The sequence below is a fragment of the Marmota marmota genome, unplaced genomic scaffold, assembly GCF_001458135.2.
Source record: "Marmota marmota marmota unplaced genomic scaffold, marMar, whole genome shotgun sequence".
Taxonomy (NCBI): domain Eukaryota; kingdom Metazoa; phylum Chordata; class Mammalia; order Rodentia; family Sciuridae; genus Marmota; species Marmota marmota.
This window is the reverse complement of record NW_025999990.1, coordinates 46,210,636-46,223,529: the sequence shown is the minus strand read 5'-3', so window position 1 is coordinate 46,223,529 and position 12,894 is coordinate 46,210,636. Positions and strand designations below refer to the sequence as shown.

Genomic DNA, 12,894 nt, shown 5'->3' with positions numbered 1-12,894 from the left:
AACTACTCATTCCATCATACTGGGAACCCTGCCTCTGCATTGGTAATTTTTAATAATTCATCAGCTGATTCTTATGTGAAACCAGAATTGAGAATCCTTAGGCTAGGGTGTAATTACAGGAAAATGAATCTGATTCCGTTGCATTCAGTGAGCATTCATTGAACAATGCCAATCACTGGACATAGTGCTGAGGACCCAAAGATAACTGGGACCATCCTTCTTCTTACATAGTCCAGTCGTTGGGAAAGACAAATAGAATAATCAATTAATCAGTGTAACCATGACCATGTAGGGATGGGTGATGCTGGGTTTGAGAGCAAAGTTAGCAAAGACAGTACCCACAGGACACCATTTTTCTGAAATGTGCTGATAGGCTAAATATTTTCAGAATGTAACATAGTCCTTAAACAGGTCGAAGTGTGAATAAATTTATTTTTCAAGGGGGGATCAGGGATAATTTCCCCAGATTATGTTGTGATTATAAACATAACTGTAAAAGACCAGATTTTTAATTTATGCTACGTTTAATGAGGGTGTGTGTGTGTGTGTGTGTGTGTGTGTGTGATGTATGTTTCTTTCTTTTTTAATTACTTGATTTATTTTTATGTGGTGCTGAGGATTGAACCCAGTGCCTTACACATGCTACCACTGAGCCACAGCCCCAGCCCAAACAAGGGTTTCTTTTTTTTGGTTGTTGTTGTTGTTTTATTTTGTCTGGGCTGTGGTGATCTCAGAACCCCAGTTTATGATTCAGGAAAAGCAAAACAACATCAAAGTCATCATGGGCAGTGTGATGTGGTGTTACGATCTCCTAAGAACGGAGTCCACAAAGGCAAGCTGTGGACATGTAGAAAGAAATACTAGCACTTTTTTTTTCTTTTTAACTGAATTCTATCTTTAAAATCTCCTAACAATCGAATCAAGTGTATTTATACAATGCATATTCATTGAACTTATAAATAAACAAACAAATATATATATAGGTGGCATGCCCTCAGTGGTTTTTGATTAAAAGAGTGTTCAGTCATAACCTTTGGAGACCACCGATACAGTGGAAAGAACACAAACCTGAAAATAAGAGATGGGTGCTAATTCCAGTGTAGCTACCAGCTTGCTGTGTGAACATGAGCAAGGTATAGAGACTTTTGTAAGCTTTTGTTTCTACATCTGTACAATGAGGGACTTGGTGTAATAAATAACTTAGAGGCCGTTTCTAGCTCTGGGATTCTATAAAAGGTTTTGTTCTTGCTTTTCCTATCACGCATTATTGTGAAGTTGTACAAGGAGAAGATTATAATTTTTTCCTTTCAGTATTTGGATTAGATGAAGTTTTAGCCTGTTTCTGAGTTCCTGGAATATTTCCAGAGAGTGCCTCTGGACTTTGGCTGCATCCCATCTCTGTGGTGCTTCTGGTCATCGTTGTGATAACGTCATACATACCAAGACACTTATTTAAAATCTGTTAACTGTAGACATATTAACAAAGGACATAGTGCAATGAGTGGCAGAGTACAAAAAGATGCACCTAGACACAGTTATGGAGAGACATCTGGGGATGTACACAAGTCAGTCCTTACCTATTGCTTAATTTCATGGCTTGCTTCCATGGAAATTCAGAAAGTTTCAAGATTTAAGCTGAGTACATAAAGAATATCAAGTGTAGTTTTAATAGGAATAAGATCTACCTAGATCAAAACATATTGTTTAGTGTCTACTCCAAAACTGAGTTATTAGAGGATTACTTTCAAAATTTACATACAACTAAAAGCCCAGGGGGTTAACAAAACCTTACTTAGGTTCAAAGAAACTCAAAATCTACATATTTTATTTATTTATTTGTTTATTTATTTATTTTTTAAAAATCACTTTTGTAGTCCACGAGCCTTTATTTATTTATTTTTTTAACATTTATTATGCCATGAATTCATAGGGAATAGGTTCCAGCAGTTCAGGCTCCTTTCCATTTGTTCTCACAAAATGTGCTTCTCTGGGTGGGGCAGGCTGGCGCTTCAGCTGAACCCAGGTACCTTTCTCTTTGGCTTCCTTCTTTTTCTGATCATTTTCCTTCACACGTTTCAGGAAGCTGTCTCGGCTCTTAGAGTGCTTAATATGCTCAATACGCACATTAATTCTCTTGGCAAGAATCTTGCCCTTAACTTGCTTATTCACAACAATGCCAACAGCATGCTGGGTAACATTATAGACTCTCCCAGTTTTGCCATAACATTTGTGGGGCATTCCTTTTAGAACAGTACCCATTCCCTTGATGTCTACAATATCACCCTTCTTGTAGATTCGCATATATGTGGCCAAAGGAATGTTTTCTAAAAGGCCTGGAGAACATATATCGGGTTCCTCTCCTCTTTCCCTTTGTGTTCGTCATTTTGGTGAATTACTGAAAGATGGCGGTTCCGGCCGAAAAAAGATACATATTTTATTTAACTCCCCTGAAAACATTTTTCAACTTTAAAATTTAGTAGTGTAAAATGTAGGACTTGGGCGTTCATGGATCATGACATAATAGACTATCAACAGTCTTTCCTCAAATGATTACACAGTTAATTTTAAAACTTTGTGTTTCCCTAATTCATTTTGCTTGCTAGCTTTAATAAATAACTTGGCATTACCAAATTATCTATTTGTGTGATATTTTAACATCTAATTCTTCACTCACCTTTTTTATTAGGAATCAAAAGCTGAAGAAACTTTAGGGGGTATAACAAAGGTGGAGATCTTTGTGTTTTCTAAATAATACTGTTAAATACATAACATCATAATACTTTTTATGAAGTCTTTTGTCCAGATAAATTATGAAATGGAAACTAATGATAGTGTCACGAATCTTCAGCATCAAATTCAACTATTAAAAAATCAGTTGTGATTGATCAAATTATGCATGTGTATGTATGAATATAACATAATGAATTCCACTATTATGTTTAATTATAGTGCACCAACAAACATCATTTGCTAAGATTTACCTATGAGATGGAATCACATTCTGGGTGTGTTCTTTGTAGTAAATTCATCATTTTAAAGATCTGCCTTAAAGGAAAAATGACATAAAAAGATACAACATACCAAGAAGAATGATCGAAAATAGCTATTTTGATGCAAACAAACACTGAAAAATAAGGTTATAGAATAAGACTGTAGACACTAGAATAGAAATACAGAGAATAGAGCAAAAACTAGCAAAATAGAAGTTAGAAAATCCAACTATTCTAGAAATAGGAAAAGCACCAAGACACTTAAGCTCATAATTAATTTTATTTTGTATAGTAATAGAATAAATGAGCAAAGCAAATTACACTTTGAACTTGGATCTGTAGAAGCACAGCCTGTTCTCTGTGACCTGCTGGGGTATAGGATGCAGTCGTTCTGGTGCTGCCTGGAACAACCAGCCAGGAACAAATTTCACTCTGGCTTCCAATTGGTAACCAATCCACCAGCTTAACTTCAAGGTTCTAACCTTTAGTTTTAATGCTGATCATGGAAAGAGAGCTAGATATTCTTCTCTGGGGGTAGGGGGCAGATAATGGGGAAAAGAATCTTGCCATTTCCATGGGACTATTCCGGAGGTTCAAAGACAGTAGCCCACCCTGTGCCCCCCAGGCCTGGAGCCCCTGTGCCTTCTGCAGTTCTTTGCTGGCCTTAGAGCTCTGTGTAGCCCTACTTGTTTTCTCACATTGTTATTTATCCATTTTGTACTACGTGTATGTTGGGACTGTCTTCTGCTTTTGATTTAGGTCCTCCCCCTTTGCTTTTTCCAAATGATTTTCAAAGATCAGGAAATGGTCAAGATTTGAATGGTTTGTTTCAACCATTCAAACTATTGGGTTTTCCCATATAGTACTGTTCACATGCTTCTTCTTCTTTTCAAGTATTCTCCAGACCAGGGGCCATTATTATTATTATTATCATCATCATCATCATCATCATCATCATCATCATTATTATTATCATTATTACCAATGTTTTAGAATAGTTTCACCTTGACAGAAAAATTACAAGCACAGAACAGAGTTCCTACACAATCTCCCCTTGTTAACATCCTTCCTTACCGTGTGCCCTGGGACTTTTAACCCTGTCCAGAGATTGACTCTAGGGTGTCCATGAACTCCTCAAATTTATGCCCAATCTTATGGTTGTATGTAAATGCATTTCATTTCATCCAGGAACTGCACAGATTATGATAATACTTTTTGTCTTGTCAATCCTTTTCCTCTACCTCTGCTCTCATGTCACCTCCCTAGGAAAGGTTTTGGTTTGTTAAAACACTGACTGCCTCCCAGTGCCCGTGTGTACCCTGGTACATAGGCACACAGAAACCACCAAAGGGGTCTTTATCACACCCCTGTAATTCTCTGGGTTATTTGATGTCACATCTTCATGTTTACATCCTATATTAACTCCATCATTTGAAGAACCCAGAGTTCCTTCAACAATAGGAGTTCCTTCAGCCTATAGGAGGAACATGAAGGCTTCAAAGTGCGAACTCAGAGTCCTGCATCAGAATCGCCTAGGACCCCCATTCAGAAAAGCGTGCATTTTTAACAGTCCTCCCAAAGGATTTGAATGCAAAATTACATCAAAACTGGTTATATAAGCCCAACATGGTGGTGCACACCTGTAATCCCAGCGGCTCAGGAGGCTGAGTCAGGAGGATCATGAGTTCAAAAAGCCAGCCTCAGCAACTTAGGGAGGTCCTAAGCAACTTAGGGAGACCCTGTCTCTAAAGAAAATGTAAAAAAGGGCTGGGGATGTGGCTCGGTATTTAAGCGCACCTGGGTTAAATCCCTGGTACCAAAAATAAAATAAAAAACAACCCCCCCCAAAAAACCTCATTTATATAGATTGCATAAATTTCAAACACTATCTTAACATTAAAGGATGTTTGGAAATATAAAATCTTTGGTCTTTTCCCTTGAAACTTTAAGGTGGAGAAGCCATGAAAATATCATTTTCTTTTAGTGTCTATATAGAATATGCTAATTCCACTTAAGTTCTTTTTTTTGCCATTATACATGAGCTCTCTTATTTTTTGCATTACAATTCTTAATACACCTTTATAGCACAATTTATCAAAGTTCTGTTTGTATATAAGCTATGTTGACACCTGATTCACATCTTCATACATGTATTTTGTATAATGATGACCGTCTCCTTTCACCATCCATGCTATTCCCTTTCCCTCCCACTCCTATTCCCTATCTAGAGGTAATCTTTAATTCCACTTAAGTTCTAAAGATAAAAGATAATAATAACATGAGAGATCTAAGATTCTGAAAAAACTCTTCCTAGGTTAAAACTTCCTTTCATCAGTAGTTTGAATGTCTTCAATGCACTTTTTAAAATTATTATTATCTAAATGTTCAATGCACTTTTGTTATTGTTTAACGTTAGGGGTTTTTATTTCAGGCTTACAGATTCCAGTCTGCTGTTAGACGATTATTCATCCAAGTTGAGCCCCAAAACCAAGAGAGCCAAGCAGAGCCTTCTGTCTCGGGAGGAGAAGGAAAATCTGCCAAGTGACTACATGGTGCCTATATTCTCTGGACGGTGCGTGTGCTTTCTCTGCCTGGCTTTGATTATTAGAATTGAAGAGTAAACTGTGTCAGATAATAATAGTAGCAACTAACATTTATTGAGCACTCACTATATAACAGTTGAGAAAGGTCTTAGGAATTTTGGAACTCTGAACCAAGGGAGATTCGTTAGTTGTAAAAATGGAATTTCTTTTCAGAAAGTTTTGCCATCACAGAGGATGCCTATGTGACCAAAAAAGAAAGAAAGAAAGAAAGAAAGAAAACCATTAGAACTTGATGCTACTTAGGTGACTAATGGGATGTAGAGCCTTGGATGCTAATGATTGAACACTAAATATAATCACTACAGCTAGTGTAAAAAGATTTTCCTAGGCACATGTTCATATCCTATTTTAACTATAAAGTGTTAAAACTATAAAGTGTTGGGTCAACTGGAAAAAAAAGAGTTAATGTTTAGGTAAATGAAAAATGTCTTGGCTGTTCATGTGGTTTTAATTATTATTCATTAGGGGAAAAATGAAACATAATTTGAATGGAAACCAGATTGTTATCTATTTCCAGGTAAATTTCAAACAGAATAATCACTAAATCACAAGTCGATGTAATGCCAATTTTCTGACTTTATTATAAAAACTTCTTACTTACTTTTTTTACTGTTAATTATATTCAAAGGAAACTTGTCTGAGACATCAAAATGAAAGCTTAACAGGAACTTGCTGGACCTTGCCCTGTTTATTTTCTCTGAATGTAGAACTATCCTCATAGTGAAGGTGACACTTGAAGTCAAAATCCTCTCACAGCTAACGTCAGGGAAAAGTAGATCCTCATTAAAGTCAGGAAATCTTTCGGTTGTGATTTTTGCTGACTCTCTCTGTTACCTTGGGGTTTTCTTTCCATCCCTGCCTGATAGTTCTTTTCTGACTTGTTTCAGAGGTTCATGTCATAATCATTCTGCACTCAATTAGGAAGGTAAAGGGACTTACTAGCATTCAAGTTTTGGTTTTTTTATCTGACATCCTTGATTTTTTTTTTTGAACTGAACTTTTCAGAGAAACATTTTTATAGTGCTAAATATGCTTGCCCAGACTAAGCCCATTCACAGTAATTTAATTTATTTATTTATTATTTGTTCTAATTATTTCTACATGATAGTAGAATGCATTTTGCTACATCATACCTAAACGGACTGTAACTTCTCATTCTTCTGGTTGTAATGATGTAGAATCACATCAGTCATATATGCACATAGGTAATAGTGTCTGATTCATTCTACTATCATTCCTAATCCCCATACCTCTGCCCCTCTCTTCACTCTCCTGTCTAATCCAAAGAACCTCTATTCTTCCTAGTCACTGCTTCCCACTATTGTGATTTAGCATCTGCATATCAGAGAAAACAATCTGCCTTTGGTTCTTTGGGATCGGATTAGCATGATATTCTTCAGTTCCATCCATTTACCAACAAATGCTGTCATTTTATTCTACTTTAAGCTGAGCAATATTCTTGTGTGTGTGTGTGTGTGTGTGTATCACAATTTCTTCACCTGTTCATCTATTAAAGGGCACCTAGGTTGGTTCCATAGCTTAGCTATTGGGAATTGAACTGCTATAAACATTGATGTAGCTGTATCACTGTAATATACTGATTTTAAGTCCTTTGAGTTATAAACCTAGGAGTGGGATAGCTGGGTAACATGGTGGTTCCATTCCAAATTTTCTAAAGACTTTCCATACTGCTTTCCAGAGTGGTTGCACCAATTTGCAGTCCCAGGAGCAATGTATAAGTGTAACTTTTTCCCTATATCCTCGTCACATGCACAGTATTTTAATGTACACTTGTATTCATTATAGGAGTTGGCTAGCCTAGAAGTAGAATGTTTTGGGGTTTTGTTTGTTTGTTTGTTTTGTTTTGTTTTTGCTCTTTTCCCCCACTCTGTTTGGAAAAAATTTAATGAGGCTGGGAGTGTAGCGCTTAGTGGTAGAGCATGTGCTTAACATGCTCAAGGTCCTGGGTTTAATCCTCTGCACCAAAAAAAAAAAAAAAAAAAAAATCATTTAAAAACCACATCAACTTAGCCTGCAAGATATATCTCATTACCTGAGAGGGCACAAAATGAAGTTTCTTGCTCCTAATGTCTTCTCCCTGTGCTTTCCCCACTAAATGGATTTGCATCTTCCAGGCCAATCTCAAGAAATGATATTTCATAATACAGTGTGATAAAAGAAAATGTGAAAAAATTGATCTTCAAGGGTTTATCTCCAGTTCTTATTTTTTTATATGGATTGATCTCCTGTCTTTTGTTACTATGTTGAAAATAACTTTTCAAAATGGTGTTAATGATATTTACAATCTGAGAAGAAAATAGGAAAGCAATTAATATTTGTTGAATATCTGTTTTATCTTGCTAAATCCTCCATACAACCCTAGAATGTATTAGCATATCATTTTTTTTGGACAAGAGCGTCAATGGTTAGTGACTTGCTAGAAGTCACATGGTTGGTAATGAAAGAACTGAAGTCCTCCCAAGACTGGCCAATGCACTGTCCGTGTTTTCTGTAATTATAGTTTGTTTCTGGAAAACATCATTTCTTCTGCATGAATTCCCCTTTTTGTACTCTGGTAAGTTGATTTGGCTTTGTGTTGGCAATAAGGTTTCTCACACACACACACATTGTTTTACTGATGCATTATAGTTGTACATAATGGGGGGATTTATTATTACATATTCATACATGCACACAATGTAACAATATAGTTTGGTCAATATCACCTCCCTGCACTTTCCCCTCCCCCCACTCCCACCCCGTGGTCTCTTTCCTCTACTGAGTACGTAGGCTGATTGCTTAGTTCAGCAATAGGTTTTGAATTCAGGCCATTAGAGATATGCAGAGTATTAAGAAGTTTTTAATTGATTTTTGCTTTATAGCAGTGTGTTTTGTTAACATATTAATACCACATTTCTTGCTCTTGTGCCCAGATTACAGAAGGATATCATCAATATCCCCTGTATTTACTTAAAGTAGAATATCCCTATTGACCAGGGCCCAACATATTTTTTTAAAGTACATTTGAATTCTCATATTAAATAATTACATGTTTGGGGTTTTTTGTTTGGTTGGTTTTTGAGATTTAGTTTATTGGTACACAGAGGCCGTGACTCCTTTCTGCCCTCTGAGCACTCAATATTTCCACAGTTCAAGGTAATGAGAACTTATACTTGAAGTTCTTTCAGTTAGAGTTGTCTCAACTTGGGGCAAGACTAGCATTGCATATGGTCCATCATGATATGTATCAAATCATATTATAGAGCCCATTTCAAATCTCTCTGTTATATGTCGACTTCCATAGAGAATTCCAAACAAATTTCTTTGATGCTTTGTTTTGCATTCACTTACTAATTCTTTATTTCCTATCTCATTCAAAAGAAAATATTAAAGGTAATAATGTCAGGACACTAAGCTAAAAATTTTTATTTTTCTTTTCCCTCTACTAAATTATAGTGTATATATTACTAAATTCCATAGTGTAGACTATCTTGTTGATACCTGGAAAGATAGAGAAAAAGTTAAAATTTAATCACTAAGTTTAGTCAGAAACCAAATGGACTAATGTTGTCTTCCAGATGTTTTACTAATATTCCATGAGAAATTTAAAACTTGGGCAAATATTGAGTTCCACTTCTCAGTAAACTGCAGAGTCAGGCGCTAGGAACCCATAAACACTGTGGCAGTATTAGTGTAAATTCTGAAGTAATTCTTATAAGAAAAATCAAATGTACAATTCTGACTTAAGAGACCAAAGTAGATTTAATTTCAAGGGAATCTTCAGTATAATTAATACACTTTCTCACTGAAATATCTAATGGTGTTTTCAACAAAGGCATTGGAGGAGACTAAAAATAACCAGAATAGTTTTGGCAACATTAATAAATCACCACACGATTCTCTCATAAACAAGGACACTAAGCATAGTACTTTTGGATGTTACCACTCATCTGTCATCACCAGCAAGTCCTTTTTATAAATACCACAACTTTCATTGCAAATTTGATCATTTCTTCTCATCAGGGCTATGTACAAGCACAAATGATTGTCGTATTAAACACACACACATGTAATGTCATGTACATACATGACATTTACTATCTGAGAAAGAAATCTAGCAGGCATTGGCTCTCATGTAATCTAGAACATATTTAAACATTGAACATCTTTGAGCAGGACATTGTCTCAGCTGAGTTATGGAATCCAAATCAAGTAGTCATATACCAGGAGCATGGGCACATAAACTGGAATAAAGTCTTCTGGAAATGAAATCATAACTTCATGTATTATTGTATTTGGATACACTAACTAGTAAAACAGGCTTGGGCAAGTTATCTAACTTCTCAGAACCCAGTTACCATATATCGAAAGTAGAAGTGCTATTATTTACCTCATGGATTTTCATGTGAATAAAATAAAATGAGATAATCTACGTGAAAAGCACCAGAACCTTAATAAGTATTATTGCTGTTGTTGTTACTATGATCATTTGTTAAGGAGAAGACCACTACTATATGGGAAGAGTCAGCTCCTGGTTTACCAGGTTGTTCTATGTCAGGTTTTTCTTGGTCACCATTCTGAGTTCTGGATCCTTGAACTTAGTAAAAGGAGGCAATCTTATTACTGCCATCCCAATATCCACATTTTACTATTATTGTGTTTTAGCCAAGTACATGTCAGTGGAATTACAGATACGGAAGAAGAAAGAATTAAAGAAGCTGCTGCTTATATAGCCCAGAGGAATCTTCTCGCTAGTGAGGAAGGAATCACAGCATCCAAACAGTCCACGGCGTCTAAACAGTCCACAGTGTCCAAACAGGCCACGTCCACCCTTCAACAAGAGGAAACTTTTGAAAAGAAGTCAAGGAAAGTTGCAATTCGAGAAAAGGCAGAGCGCCTGTCACTGAGAAAAACAGTAAGAAAACACAGTTTGATGCTGATTACAATGTAAGAAGTTGTGTTTGTGTGTAGATAAAGACTGATCTGTTTTCAATGAAGAAATATGTGGTCTTATCGAAAAAAGTAAGAAAAAAGACATTAACATGTGTAGGCCACAGAAAGGCAAACTAAATAGTTTAACATTTCACAGAATTTCAGATTTTTTAAAAAATTAAGGTTTTAAAGACTTAAGAAATCCATCTTCTGGAAGTAAAATACATTGCTCAAGTTTAAAATGTTAAGTAACTGCATTTTTTTTTTAAGGGAGAAAGGGAATGGAAAAATAAGGTTCCAACTGGAAAAATAAAAATACTGGCTTCTACTGCTCTTTTAGTAACAGAAGTTACTTTATTTTTTGTAGTATTTTGATAATCATGCTTGTTTGTTTGTTTATTTTCAGTTAGAAGAAACCCAGGCATACCATGATAAGTTGAATGAAGACCATCTTCTCCATGCTCCTGAGTTTATTATTAAGCCTCGTTCCCACACGGTTTGGGAGAAAGAGAATGTAAAATTACACTGCTCTGTAGCCGGCTGGCCAGAACCTCGTGTCACATGGTATGTCATCTTTATGAAAACTAATAGAATCAATTACACAAAGTTAAGTTTACCTCTAGTGAAAGCATACTGCACTATCAATATACAAGGGTCAATGGGAGCATCTATAAGTTTGCAAAAGTTTTCAAAAAAAATGAAAAGAGGATATTGAGATGAATTATCATGTATGGAAATAAGAAAACAATCTTGTATACATACAATAGATTATAATACTTTACAATTCTATTGTGATACGGGTCTTTATTTTATACATATTTGCATACCAAATATGTCTATAACCTCTATGGACCATAAAAATCTGCTTCCCTTGGCACACTTTACAATATAGTATGAAGCAATGTTACCTTCAAAAAGAAAGTAACATTCAGAAGCAATGTTACCTTCAAAAAACAACCTAAAATCCAGAAAGCCTCTATCACTCCCTCTTATGGGAGCTGAGGCCCAGAGTGCTTTCTGACATCAAACAAAGGAAGGAATTGAATGGGAGATAGTGTCCCATATGGGGCCCTAAGACATTATTTTTCCATAAAGAATAAGCACACCTTTTCTCCTTCCATTATACATTCTAATGCAATTGTCAATGCCTTTGTGATCCTTCAGCTTATCATTTTCCTGTCCTATGTCTTGAGTATGGAAAAGGAAAAATATCTGCCACAAAGAGCAGAAATGTGAGCGTCATTGAGCAAAAAAAAAAAGGGCTGGGGATGTGGCTCAAGTGGTAGTGCGCTCACCTAGCATGCATGCGTGGGGCACTGGGTTCGATTCTCAACACCACATAAAAACAAAATAAAGATATGTGTCCACCTAAAACTAAAAATGAATAATTTTTTAAAAAAAGATTCACCTGCAATATCAATTTGTCTTTGAAAGTTCTGGATTTACTTACAATTTTTCTGTGTATGCAAACTCTTTCAAGGGATTTTTGACTTTGAAAGCCAAAAAATTAAAAACCAATACTGGCTATGAATTATTAAGGCAAACAATGTAATTTTTAAATTTATGTTTTATTTTTTTTTAATTTACGTGTTTTAGAATATAAAAGTAAGTTAGAAATAAGACTGCCTTTGTCCCACCCCTCTTTGTGACAGTGGAATTGCTTCATTTGGCTCTTTAAAGGAACATGTCCTCCTAAAACAGCTTACTGGGCTGGGGGTATGGCTCAGTGATAGAGCACTGGCTGTGTGAGACTTGTCTAGTCCCCTAGTCCCTGGCACCACAACAAACAAACAAAACTTGATTACTTCCCATCAAAAAAAGAAAATCCAAGCTTTATTATAAAAATTCATGAATATCTACATCATGTACAACCAGAAGAATAAGTAATTATACTGTTTTTATATGTAATGTAATATAGTGCATTCTATTGTCATGTATAGCTAATTAGAACAAATTTTTAAAAATGCAAAAAATAAAAATGAAGAAATCCATGACTAATAAGTTTTCAACTCCCAGAAATATTATTTGGTCAATAAAAATTCCTCTTATTTTGTAAATTAAAATATATTAATAATAAATGAATAAACAGCATCCTTAATTCAGTAGATATAGACATTACATATTTTCCTATCTTTCTTTTCTTGCCTTTTAAGAATTAAAAGATATTTTTCAAAAGGGTGCAAAGTCGTCTCCGGGAAATAAATATTAATTTCTTAAGCAGTCATTTATCCTGTGCAAGGCATATGGAACAAGAAATCCAACCACCTATCACTGATGGTCTTATTAAGCCAGAAGGATGTGATTTCAGAGGCAGAACTCAACTTTAGAGATTAAACTCCCTCCACTGTACTTGGCTGGCCTGGCAACAA

The 12,894-nt window shown here is 35.5% G+C and overlaps 1 protein-coding gene and 1 pseudogene across 4 annotated transcripts in view; one reads left to right on the top strand and one right to left on the bottom strand.

Annotated features, from left to right (window-relative positions):
• The window catches only part of Myom1 (myomesin 1), a 139,136-nt gene that overhangs the window by 22,259 nt on the left and 103,983 nt on the right, over positions 1 to 12,894 (top strand). For 3 of the 4 annotated variants that reach the window (XM_048806491.1, XM_015482521.2, XM_015482520.2), the window contains exons 3-5: positions 5,422 to 5,562; positions 10,259 to 10,508; positions 10,932 to 11,089. In XM_048806491.1, the coding sequence (XP_048662448.1) occupies positions 5,422 to 5,562; positions 10,259 to 10,508; positions 10,932 to 11,089 (549 nt within the window). The remainder of the gene's footprint in view (positions 1 to 5,421; positions 5,563 to 10,258; positions 10,509 to 10,931; positions 11,090 to 12,894) is intronic. The other variant, XM_048806490.1, reaches the window with a different exon arrangement.
• Positions 1,905 to 2,398, bottom strand: LOC107139614 (annotated as a pseudogene).